This window comes from Ochlerotatus camptorhynchus, unplaced genomic scaffold, assembly GCF_037179485.1.
Source record: "Ochlerotatus camptorhynchus isolate MF236.1 unplaced genomic scaffold, CSIRO-AGI_Acam_v1.1 ptg000023l, whole genome shotgun sequence".
Taxonomy (NCBI): domain Eukaryota; kingdom Metazoa; phylum Arthropoda; class Insecta; order Diptera; family Culicidae; genus Ochlerotatus; species Ochlerotatus camptorhynchus.
This window is the reverse complement of record NW_027040515.1, coordinates 2,074,611-2,086,948: the sequence shown is the minus strand read 5'-3', so window position 1 is coordinate 2,086,948 and position 12,338 is coordinate 2,074,611. Positions and strand designations below refer to the sequence as shown.

At 42.0% G+C, this 12,338-nt stretch overlaps 3 protein-coding genes and 1 pseudogene across 3 annotated transcripts; 1 reads left to right on the top strand and 3 right to left on the bottom strand.

The window, feature by feature from the left end:
• Positions 1–3,025: 3,025 nt before the first annotated feature.
• Positions 3,026–5,421, bottom strand: PMP34 (Peroxisomal Membrane Protein 34). Its single transcript, XM_065228048.1, has 3 exons — positions 4,819–5,421; positions 4,699–4,759; positions 3,026–4,291 (listed from the first exon to the last, which is right to left on the bottom strand). Exons 1-3 carry the CDS (start codon positions 4,888–4,890, stop codon positions 3,492–3,494), a joined length of 933 nt encoding a protein of 310 aa, XP_065084120.1. The 5' UTR covers positions 4,891–5,421; the 3' UTR covers positions 3,026–3,491.
• Positions 5,422–8,408: 2,987 nt separating this feature from the next.
• On the bottom strand, positions 8,409–8,991 carry LOC135706568 (large ribosomal subunit protein eL20-like; annotated as a pseudogene).
• A 1,429-nt stretch (positions 8,992–10,420) lies between these two features.
• On the top strand, positions 10,421–11,774 carry mRpS22 (mitochondrial ribosomal protein S22). Its single transcript, XM_065228025.1, has 2 exons — positions 10,421–10,639; positions 10,698–11,774. The coding sequence occupies exons 1-2, from the start codon at positions 10,507–10,509 to the stop codon at positions 11,696–11,698; spliced, it is 1,134 nt and encodes a 377-aa protein (XP_065084097.1). The 5' UTR covers positions 10,421–10,506; the 3' UTR covers positions 11,699–11,774.
• Positions 11,760–12,319, bottom strand: LOC135706426 (uncharacterized HIT-like protein slr1234). Its single transcript, XM_065228037.1, has one exon. The coding sequence runs from the start codon at positions 12,286–12,288 to the stop codon at positions 11,821–11,823; it is 468 nt and encodes a 155-aa protein (XP_065084109.1). The 5' UTR covers positions 12,289–12,319; the 3' UTR covers positions 11,760–11,820.
• Positions 12,320–12,338: the final 19 nt, after the last annotated feature.

The window sequence follows — 12,338 nt, the reverse complement described above, 5'->3', positions numbered from 1 at the left end:
CTGCAAAAATTATGTACATGAGAACTAGAAATACTCAGAGTATTTTTAATGAGTACCAATTATTTGTGATTTTAACTAAATTCAAACTAGAAATACTCAGAGATGGGCTGAGAGAAAGTAAGGCAAATGAACTGTCAAAATCTTTAGATTTTTTTTGAGGATTTCTCATTTTTAATAGAAATACTAGAAGGAGAGATGGGCGGAGAGAATGTTTTGAGCCAAATGAACTGTCAAAATCTGAGCCAAACGTACATTCCCATTAGATTTTTTCCGAGGATTTCTTATTCTTACTAGATTAAATTTGAGAGTATTGCAATCGAACAGAAATTCAATCACCTTTATGTTTCGTGTGCTTCTCAAATTCAACTAAGTAGTTTTTGGAATCAAAAGCAATATTCTAGCTCTATTGATTAATTGATCTTAGTTGGTTAATTAATGGCACCAAAAAATGAGCAAGATATTACGATGCAATCAATTATTAATTTACACGTAAATCGAATCAAAAGTAAAAGTCATGTGAAATGCTAAGTTTTAGCAAGGGTTGCAAGATAATTTAGATACAAATTCCTGCTGCCGAATTGTATTTTGTTTTCTTCGCCCATCTCTCCCTCTGAGTATTTCTAATTTTTACTAGATCAAATTTGAGAGTATTATAGGGTATTATCAACAATCAATACGAAACTAACGATTTTAAATTGGCTCACCACTTTAGTAGCCTATTGGTCCCAAGCAAACGATTAACGTACCCTATTCTAGTTGAAATTCTATTACTACACTATGTTTGTTTTGATTCGCTATGAAAGTTTGACAGATAACATCAGGGGTGTGTGGATTCATGCAGAACATGCAGGGGTGAGTGAAATAGCTTGGGACTGCTTGGGACCGTTGTTCTGGTACTGAGTGAGCCAAAAATAATAATGATTTTCTTCGGGACCCAGTGGTCTTAGAGTTACCTCTATGGTATTATTGCATGTTTCGTGTGCTTCTCACATTTAACTAGTTTTTGGAATCAAAAACCATATTCTAACCACAGACAAACAGCCATCGAATATTTCTCACTTTAAAAAATTGTTGCTAAAACACAACCGCCATCTGTTGAGTACACTGTGGTGGGTAGTACCAACAATCAATACGAAACTAACGATTTAAAATTGGCTCACCACTTTAGTAGCCTATTGGTCCCAAGCAAACGATTAACGTACCCTATTCTAGTTTAAATTCTATTACTACACTATGTTTGTTTTGGTTCGCTATGAAAGTTTGACAGATAACATCAGGGGTGTGTGGATTCATGCAGAACATGCAGGGGTGAGTGAAATAGCTTGGGACTGCTTGGGACCGTTGTTCTGGTACTGAGTGAGCCAAAAATAATAATGATTTTCTTCGGGACCCAGTGGTCTTAGAGTTACCTCTATGGTAGTACCATAGCATGAATCCACACACCCCTGATGTTATCTGTCAAACTTTCATAGCGAATCAAAACAAACATAGTGTAGTAATAGAATTTCAACTAGAATAGGGTACGTTAATCGTTTGCTTGGGACCAATAGGCTACTAAAGTGGTGAGCCAATTTAAAATCGTTAGTTTCGTATTGATTGTTGGTAGTAGTGTTGCCATATGGTACAATCCAGTAGTAGTGGTGTTGCCATGTGGTACACTGAAAAATTGCAATAGCAGGTTAGTCACCAAAGTTTTCGAGCCACTCCGTCTGTCACTTCGTTTGTGCTACTACTGGATTGAACTAGCATTTTCACCAAATGTACTGGAATGTTTTGGTTCTATCTCTTTCACTCTACTCAAAACTGAAATGCATAAAAAAATGACAAAATGATACACTCTTTGCACACTGTCAAAGAATCATTGTATACAAAATCAACTTTGTGCAAAACCAAAACAAAAATACTATCCCATCTGGTGGATGATGGCACAAGCTTCTAAGAAAATTCTATTACAGCGAACCACATTATTTTAATTGATTTCTTCGCCAGTTAGTCGTCTGTCACTTCGTTTGTGCTGGTACCATAGAGGTAACTCTAAGACAAGAAGGTACCGAAGAAACGTGCTCAACTTTTTGGCTCAGCTCTGGTACTCTCTTCGGTTCCAAGCTAATCGATTCACCCCTCGAAACATAGGAAAATCCAATAACCTCTCATTTTATCTGTCAAACTTTCATAGCGAATCAGAACAAACATAGTGTAGTAGTAGAATTTCTACTAGAATGGGATACGTTAATCGTTTGCTTGGGACCAATAGGCTAGTCAAGTAGTGAGCCAATTTAAAATCGTTAGTTTCGTATTGATTGTTGATGATACTCTATGTCCAGGGAAGTCGAGAAAATTTCCAACCCGAAAGATTCCCTCGACCGAACCGGGAATCGAACCCGCCGCCTCCGGCTTGGTAATACCGTGCCTTTACTGACTAGGCTATGAGGCCCCCATAACGATTCACTACAGCCGCTTTTTTTTTTGTTCTCGCTAGAAGTCATTTGAAGTTGATGTAGAAGTCCTCTGTTGCCAAGTGAAAAGAAAGGGAATCCTTCGAAAACCGTGATGCGAGTTCCACTGTTTTTCTCTTGGCGTGACTCATTATACACCGACTCTACAAAAGGACAGCACTACCAAATGAGCAAAAATGTTCGAAGCATATGATCATGGTGGAGCACAATTATTGGCCTTGATGGCGACTCTGTAGCTCTTTACTCCTATGGTAAAATTCAAGCAAACGTCAGATTGTGCGTGAAACATGGCGGACTTTGTACTATCCTTCCACTCCACCGAAAATTCTTATAAGAAACTGTTGATCATTGCTAGGAGAGACGATTTTTGACGGTGCAGCTAACTTAAATTATATTAAACGTTGTGTTGTACATGGTCAACATCCATCAAACCTAAGAACGGCAGGAGAATGAAAGAGACGAAAAATTCGGTGACCAAGCATGTATCAAATAGAATGAAAAACAACTCGATGGTTTTCGGATATGAGCGTAGTAAACCACTTTCTATACATTAGTATTATTTTTTTTACTATTTCATTAATCAACTGACATGTAATAGTCATATTCGTCGATTGACACAATCCATTATCTCACCTTTGACTACGCACTTAACATGAAGCTATTTTGAAGGTACTACGTCAATGTTTTAAATTAGAAAAAAAAAAAACCATACCAATAATACAAATTTCAATAACCTACCCATTTTTGGCCTTTGAGGTACAACGGGGATCTGCGTGCTCAACTCATCACCCCTTTTTTTTTCTTCGCCAAGAGAGTCAATCTTTGAAGAGAACACGGCTTAGATAAATAGAAGAACCAATAAACGAGAATGTGATCAGTTTTATGAACTGGAATGTGTAGGACTAGATTGGAGGTGCTCAAATGTGCCTATAAATGCCATGGAAAGAAACCGAGACCAACGATCAAACATACCCTAATCCACCGTAAATACACGTGTGTTTAAATTAGAATTCGAATAACATGCGATGATAATTATCACTTCTTTCCTCGAATCAGCACGGTCGTAACAAACCGAGCTATCTTCTCGTATGTCATGAACATCAGTGCCGCCGTGAGCACCGTTTGGAGCAGTTTGGCTTCCAGCCCTCGGAACAACCCGACCGCACCTTGTTTTTTCAGGATGATCAGCAACATCTGCACCATGTCGGTGTCGGGAGGCAGGTCCAGGTTTTTGTCTAAATTGCCGTGCCGCAGCTTGGTCTGGATCAGCTGCAGAGGATAGGTGAGCACCGTGGCTATTGCCTTGGCGATGGCTCCGATGGCAAAGAAGGCCGCCGAAGAAGCATGATTCGGATCGGATATCATGCGCCTTTTGAGCGATTCGTACACCATGAACTGGATGGCTGGGTTGATTACTAGGATGAGAGAAGGCACGGCTCCAGCCCAGAGGCCTTTGGCACCTTCCGTTCGTCCAATGTGGATCAGCCCATCCAGCAGGTTATCATAGTGCATAGTGTTATCCTTGACTCGATGACCCAGGCCTTTCATCTTCAGGCGGGTGTTGACAACCCAGCACGGTGTGGTTGAGAAGACATTCACAATGCCGGCCAACGATCCTAGCAGGAGATCCGCCAGCGCCGATTGACTGCCCCCGGTGATGGATCCACGGAGGGCTTTCAGGCTGTGGAATGTGTAGAAGTAGACAAAGTTGGAGATGCACAGGCTTTCAAGAACTGGCACCATGCCTCGGTAGAGCGTGCCGAAGCCCTCCTCCGCTACCAGCTGTTTGAGGATGGCCCACGTGCTCAGCGCCTTGCGACGTTCTGGTTCTTCCACTGAAATGAGAGACACACAGCGCATGTTGAATTTAATTACGTTCAAGGTCTTAATCAGAGCTCTAGAGTAAGCATCCATATCTCCTGAGCTTTTCTGATAACGAATGACATTCACCCACGCGCTATCTACATGGGAATTATTACTTGATGGTATCAGTATTGTAACGAGACTAAAACATGAACATATTAATCTATTTATTGCTTCCAACCAACTTTTCGCATATAACAGCCTATAACTACCATTTACAGCAGTCTGGCTTTACACAAAATCGAGATAAACAGCACTTAAAATAGCGTGTGACCAAAGTAAACAATCTTAAAACAACCATAGCCAAATGATGTCATTCTGATCTGTTCGTACACATGAACACAAGACTTAGTAGGTGCTATGCAAAATAGATACTCACATTGAAGTCGAGAACGCACCGTGTCCAGTGGATAGAACGCAGACATGGCAATAACGCTGCCCTGTTTAGAAAGAAAAACCGATTAAAAAACAACACAAACCCCCGTGCCGTATTAATTACCGTAGCGCCGGACACGGCGTGCACCCAGGACAGGTAGCTGAAAACCTCCGTCAGTGGTTTCGATTGAGCCATAATGCTTCCGGCTGGGTTTGTCCTTCTCTTATGCTGTTTGCCCCCTATTGACGATGACCAAAGCAACAAAATTACTCCTCTTCTTTTTTTACCCAACAACGATCAGAGGTCAATCGTCGACGAAGTTGCTGGATTTATGACGATGCCGCACTTCAGAACTGCTTGCTCATTATTGCCTTTTGTACATCAACCAGGTTTTTTTTTTTTGCATACACCGATAATGTCTTACCAATCGCGCGATCAGACAGGGTTACACGAAGCACCGTAGCTAAATGAGCTTAATACGGCAAAATAATACGAATAATAGTAATTACACACGCACTAGCAGATAGGCAAGAAGTTATTTTTTTCGCTTGGACTATCCCCTTCTTTGGTTTGAAAACAAGTGAAATTGATACAATTTCCAGAGCGGACGACCTACAAGATCTTTGGAACAGGCCCCTAGTTGGGGAAAAATTTACACAAATTTAAAACTTTCACAGCAGACAGAAATTTTCGTACCGCTGCTCGTCGCGAGAACACTGTCGTAAATGAAAAATGAACGATGGAAAAAGAAAACTTTTGACGGATGACGATTGTTTATATATACGCAGCTTCGTTGGTGACGTATGAGGGAGTGGCGTTACAAACGTTTCGTTCGGCTCAAGAGGTGTTGCCTCCCGGGAAATCAAACGAAGTTAACTGGAATCTCGTCTTTTTAGGAAGAGGGGAATGGTGAGGGGGTAGAGTAGACCCGCATAAACAATAACCATAAGAAGCGCCTAACCACCAATTCGGGATATAATCCCAACTTTATGTGGTACGGTCGTACCATCTATGATATCGTTACCCTAATAAAAATTGTATGGTTAATTTGCTTAACGAAGTGTTCTGGGTATCATCCAAACCATTTGTGGAATAGTTCAATGATTTGAGTTATCATTCGTTTATGGTTATTTTTTATTAGGGTAGTGTATGGTACCCGTTTATTAGGGGATGCTGCAGGGAGTAAACAGTGGAGAGCAAGAGAGGATACTCGAGTACGCCCTATAATAAAATGTGTACGGTTATTTTGCTTAACGACGGATTTCCTTTGGGTTATTGTTCAGGTATGGTCAGGGGGTAAGTCACTCTGCCACCTTGTGTTAACACCCACAAAAACACACTCCGACACACTCCAAACACCTTGCCACCCAGGCAGTCTCCACATAACAGATAGTTTTTCATCAATCCTGGCACCACTTCCAAGAATGTTTACATCATATGTTTTTTTTTTTTTTACAGTCACTTTAACACTCTTGGGTCATTCGTGACTTGTCCGGAGGTGAGATTTGAACTCGTGACTTTGGCGTGAGAGTTATGGATGTTAACCACTAAGCCGAGGTCGCCCCCAACACATCATATGTTGTTTATAATAGACCAATCCATGATCTGATTTTATCATTCATTTTTGACAGTATGATCTGCTTTTTATTGATCTGAACCTCTCAAATGAGTAAACAAACCAAACTAACCTGCCAAATTATTTAGAACGTTTGGTTTATTTATGTGACCCAGGATATCAGCGATGTTTTTGCTGTAGATTTTTATATAGCTTATTACCATAGAGGTAACTCTAAGACCACTGGGTCCCGAAGAAAATCATTATTATTTTTGGCTCACTCAGTACCAGAACAACGGTCCCAAGCTATTTCACTCACCCCTGCATGTTCTGCATGAATCCGCACACCCCTGATGTTATCTGTCAAACTTTCATAGCGAATCAAAACAAACATAGTGTAGTAATAGAATTTCAACTAGAATAGGGTACGTTAATCGTTTGCTTGGGACCAATAGGCTACTAAAGTGGTGAGCCAATTTAAAATCGTTAGTTTCGTATTGATTGTTGTTATTACCCTACTTACCGTATATTTTAATCTGTATTCTGCGGTTATTTCCTGGGTTGTTTTTAAAATTTGTAAATTTATTTTCGCGATATTATTACAATTTATCATGGACGAGGTAAGTTTTTATTTAGCATTTTTACCTGCATTTTTAATTGTTTAGTTAACACCGAATTTTATTGCAGGATTACTTTTGGCAAAAACTGGAAGGAATGTACTCATATAAAAACTATATTGAGTATGTCTAACCTATGCAATCAGTCGCTTGGCAGATTGACCAGGAAAGAGATAATGCTTGTTGAACAAGATCTGCGAGAGATGGCAGAGGATGTAATCGCAAAAGCGCATGCTGGTGGTCCCTCGCTTGGAAGCGTGTATGGGCGGTTTGCAGGCCGACCGCATCAATTTAAATTCCTCGAGGGGGAGATTTTATGTCTAATGGACTTAGCGAACATCATCCAAACTCATGGGGTCTAGACGTTTATCCATCCGGTGATGAAAATCGGGAAAAGTTCACATGGACAGTTCAGACACGAGTCCGCTACCGATGAGCTTGACAGACTTCGGCTCAAGATTTCGGCTCATTTTTCTAATCCGTATGTCTTAATCTTAAGTAATCACATTCAATTATGTATTTAATACTATACTATATTGTATGACGTTTCTTGCATTTGTATGATTTTTTCAGAATATATTCATTCTTCATATTTCATTACTTAAAGCTTTTTTTTACATATTACAAGATTGAATTTCGTTTTGTTTTTTTTTTCAATACTAATTTATTCTTAGGAAATATCGCCTCAACCTCCAGGAGTTTATATCCAACTTGAAAATTTCGATCGCCACGGTTTCAAGCTCAAGACAGAGCTGACATAACATGTCCATTGTGCACGTTGGTCGGGCAGACCACAAAGCTAACAGCCATCGCCGATGCCTCTGAGAACTGGAACATCTTTAGTTTCACGCGGTATGTTGCTAAGCTGCATGATTCACTGGCATCAGAAGTCATCAAACGCCTTTCGTCAGATGTCGCTTGCCTAGAAGCTTCACCTCCTCTGAGGAAGCTTCCTCTAATTGAAATGGGCGATATAGAGAACACGATCGGGATCGAGAGCGACCATCAGCAAAATGGTGAAACGACTCATTTCACCGAGACTCAATGTTCATCAACAATACCGTCTCTGTTGGTTGCCAACCTCAAGCTTGAGTTGACAAATGCTACCGACCCTGACGAAGATGAAGATTTCATGATGATAAATTACAATCAAATTTGTCGATCACCCCTTTCTCTATTCCGTTGTATGGGAAATCCGTTTCGAGAGACTCGTGCCCGTAGAGAACTACCAGTCTTATACACTTAGTACGGGGCGAAGTTTACCAGCTGTGAGCTTTCATTCGCGAGTAATCAACGTTTTAAGCCATTGTTTACAAAAGCAATTCGGCCCTTTTGAAATGTTCACACCGCATTACTCAATCACGAATGTCCGTCATTGCTAAATTTAATGCGGCATGAAATCGCCAATTCAAACTCATCCATCTTCACAAAATAGTTGTTCTCAAGGGAAGCATTGAACCAACTTCCTTAGGATCCACTAACCACTTTTATCCCACTCACGGATTTTCTTTCTCAACGAATCACGAAGAATGTTCACATGGTTTCTTACGGATCTTCATCATTTTACTCCCTAAAAAAGAGTGGAATCAACAGTACATGAACGGTGGCTCCTGGTTTACTGATAGTAAGTATCCGGTCGGCGGAAAGATAACAGCTCGGATAACAGCTTCCTGTAGCGCTTGTGGTGGTATCTTTGCACCAGCGAGAAGCGGATCTTCGAGTCGTGGAACTGCTCGACGGGTCTTGGAGGCCTCAACCGATTCGACCTTGATGATCTGTTGGGAAAACATTCGCATCAGTGATTCTTTCCGGGTCAATACTACCAAAAAGCAACTCACCTGAATGGAGTGGGCACGGGCACGGTGGCGCGAAGCCATATCGCTATTGCACCGCCAACGGTCAGATCACGATACTCGCGGTACATGTTGTGGGTACGGGACAGGAATCGTAGCGCAGCCAGATGCCGAAGTTCATCACGCGCAACGGAGTTTTCTCCAGGATACGCTTGACCGAGACAATCTCACCGGTGGCCTTCTTGAACTTACGCAGCTGCCGCAGTAAGTACCTGAAACGGGACTTGGCCACGATCTGGTCCGGTGCGAAGATGTGCATCAATTCCGCCATGTATCACGCACAGACTGTCGTTTGCTTATTAGATTTTACAGGATTTTACCATAGGAGTAAAGAGCTATAACTGCATACAGAGTCACCGTCAACGCCAACAAACAACGACGATCGCAGGGGGATCTGTCATTTTCAGCGATGTGGAAGTCATGGTTGCCAGTAAACATTGTATGTTGCCGCTTGACGTTTTGACAGCTCATTCGACACAGAAACACCCTGAAACACCCAAAAACACACAAGAAATACAATCAGCACAGTCACAAAGTGGCAGAGTGACTTACCCCTGGGTAAGTACTGAAAATGAAACACAGTAAAATGTAAAAAATGTACCGAGTTTTCAGTATTTATTATGTTCTACTGAACAGTCATCAAACAAAATTCCTAAATAGCTGATCGCACCAGTAAATCAACTTACTTCCGTCATTCTCCTGCGTTTTACCAACCGGTGGAAACTAACAATTTTAAATTGGCTCACTGCTTGACTAGCCTATTGGTCCAAAGTACATCAATAAGCGTACCCCATTCTAGTAGAAATTCTAGTACTACACTATGTTTGTTTGATTCGCTATGAAAGTTTGACAGATAAAATGAGGGGCTCGTAGATTTTCCTATGTTTCGAGGGGTACATCGATTAGCTTGGGACATAAGAGAGAGCTGAGCAAGACGAGTAATTATGTTCGATGAAAACTTCGAAAGACTGATGGAGAGCTCGTGGAGAACAGAGTGCATTGAAAAGTGTTAATACTTTAAGAAAGGCATTTCAAATGTCCAAGAGTCCATGTGAGAATTGCAAACAATAAGTGTCTACGGTGGTGTGTACGAATATAATAATACTTGTGACTGTGACGTTATCAATTTAACAGCTCTTTACTGCGTGTCCAGCAAACCGTTAACTGAATTTTGACGTAGGACTACGTCTGTGGTTTCTATATGGGGGTATACTTTGTGAAAACCGAAAATGGAACATGTAACAAAATTATGAAAGATTTTGAACGTTAATAACTCAGCTGCCCCGGGACCAATTTCAATAATTTTATCACCAATCGATCAGAAATATTTCTACGCTTCTGCTAAATTTACGACCTTATGACACGAATGTGCAACTTTTGCTATGATAGTTAAATTCTTTCAAAGTTGAATTCCAACCGGTCTCACCAAACGGTGTTTATTCACCGTCCACAGTCACGATATGACAAACCATAAAAATATGTCAAATTCCTATATGGAGATGAGGTCAAAATAAATATTGCGTACTTTTCGTTTCTGTTTGGAGAACTCAATGTCGTTAAGTTCACTATTTCCCGGGAGCTCACCCAGGAGGAATGACCGTTTCTTTATTTGATAACGTCTGTAACGTTATCCTTCAACTCGCAAGGTTTTGACAGTTCCCGTCTCGTTTCAATCGCAAAATTTGAAGGAAAATGTGACCGTGCCTGTTTTGTAATCCATCTCTAAACTAAACATTGAAAAAGTATCACAGAAAATAGTAAAATTGGGTGAATTTTGCGCCTTAAAATGTTGAAAATTCCAACCGGAGCTCGGCTACTGTCGGAGATCGTCAAAACCGCCTCCATAAACCAAGCGGCAAGATGGTACTGCGTCACATCTTCATCCACCGGTGCCGACATGAAATCCTTTCTGTCATACGGTGAGTATCGTCGCTTGATGTTCCGGAATTCTCAATTCCATGTAGTTATTAATTACAGATAAGGATCCAGGTCCAGCGTTCATGCGAGATGATGTGCAAAAGCTGTTGAAATCGATGACACGTTTGGAGTTGGACCGGGTATTCCGGAAGCGCTCCGTCAAAAATAACACGGTGGAGTACAAGTTCATGACCAACGATCAGCTGCGCCAGGAAGTGATGCAGTCGATCGGAAGGGCAGACCGAATGCTGCAGATGCCACCGGTGGTGGATGTGATGCGTGAGAATCCCAAGGTCCTGTCGAAAGATGGAGCGCTGAAGGGATTTTCTGACGTCAAGATGGTATTCACGGACATCACATTCGGCTTGAAGAATAGCAAGAGGACGATTGTGGAACGGTTACCGGATGGAACGCTGCAGGAAGCTGCATACGCGACGAGGAAACGTTTGAATCAGATTTACTTCCCATTGAAGGGCAGATACGTTCGGACGCCGCAGATGTTCGAGGCGGGCAATCTGAAAAAGATTCTGGAAGCGAAGGAGTATGAATTTGTGTTGGACAGAGCTTGCGTGCAGTTTGAGCCCTATGAAAAAGAGTACCATGATATAACAGCCACCGTGTACTTACATGTAAACGAGAACAAAGCTTTTGATTTGTTGCGATCGACCAGACACTTTGGTCCGATGTGCTTCTTCCTGGCGTGGCATCGATTGGTCGACAATCTGCTGTTGGATGTGATCAAACGGAACTACTTGAGGAATGGCGTTGAGTTGATTGCGTTGTATGCTTCCTTGCACGATGGCCTACAGATGAAGGCGGAAAACTTCGAACAACTCAAGAAGCACGTCCTCAGTACAGAACCGCCGATGTTCGAATCGGAGGACAAGAGCCTGGAAGAGTTGCAGCAAGATGAGAAGTATCTGACGGTTATCGAGCAGTTTGTGGGAGAACATTGCACGAAAAAAGTGCAGCTGAACTTGGCGATCGCAGCGTACCGAGAGATGGCTCACGAACGGCAACAACTTGCCGAAGGTATCCGGAAAATGCACGGTGAGAGATAAATTAGTCGGAAGATGTTAATATTATATAGGTACATACAATAAAACGAGCTGAAACTTGCGAAGGGTTCTGATTTATTTGCGAAGAAAAGCTGAAGGGTTACGTAATAGAGCGAGCTTTGGAATTATCCCGGAGGCCATCCCAGTTGGCGTCCACCGATGACGTGCAGATGCAAATGGAATACGGATTGACATCCGTGTTCGCCGTTGTTGACCACCAAGCGAAATCCTTGCGGCGCCTTCTGTTGACCCAGCTGACCGGCCATCAACATCAAGTACCCGAATAGCTCCATATCAGCAGGAGTTCCATCTTCTAGTTTCGGAATTCGTCGCTTCGGAATCAGCAAAAAGTGTACCGGTCCCTGCGGTGACACGTCGTTAAATGCCAGGCACTTGTCATCCTCGTAGATGATATCCGCCGGGATTTGTTTCCGGATGATCTTGTCGAAGATGGTGTCCGCATCGGGGACAGGCGGTTTCGGGTTACCAGTTCCGGTTGTGGCGAGTAGGCGAATGGGGTGCACTAGCGACCTTGATTTTTTCGGTGCTATAGCGCGCTGGAGTAAACCAGTGGAAGCGATCAGGCGATTCATTCGGCTTTTCGTGGGCGGTGAATTTTTCCGATTCAAAACATTGAAGATTG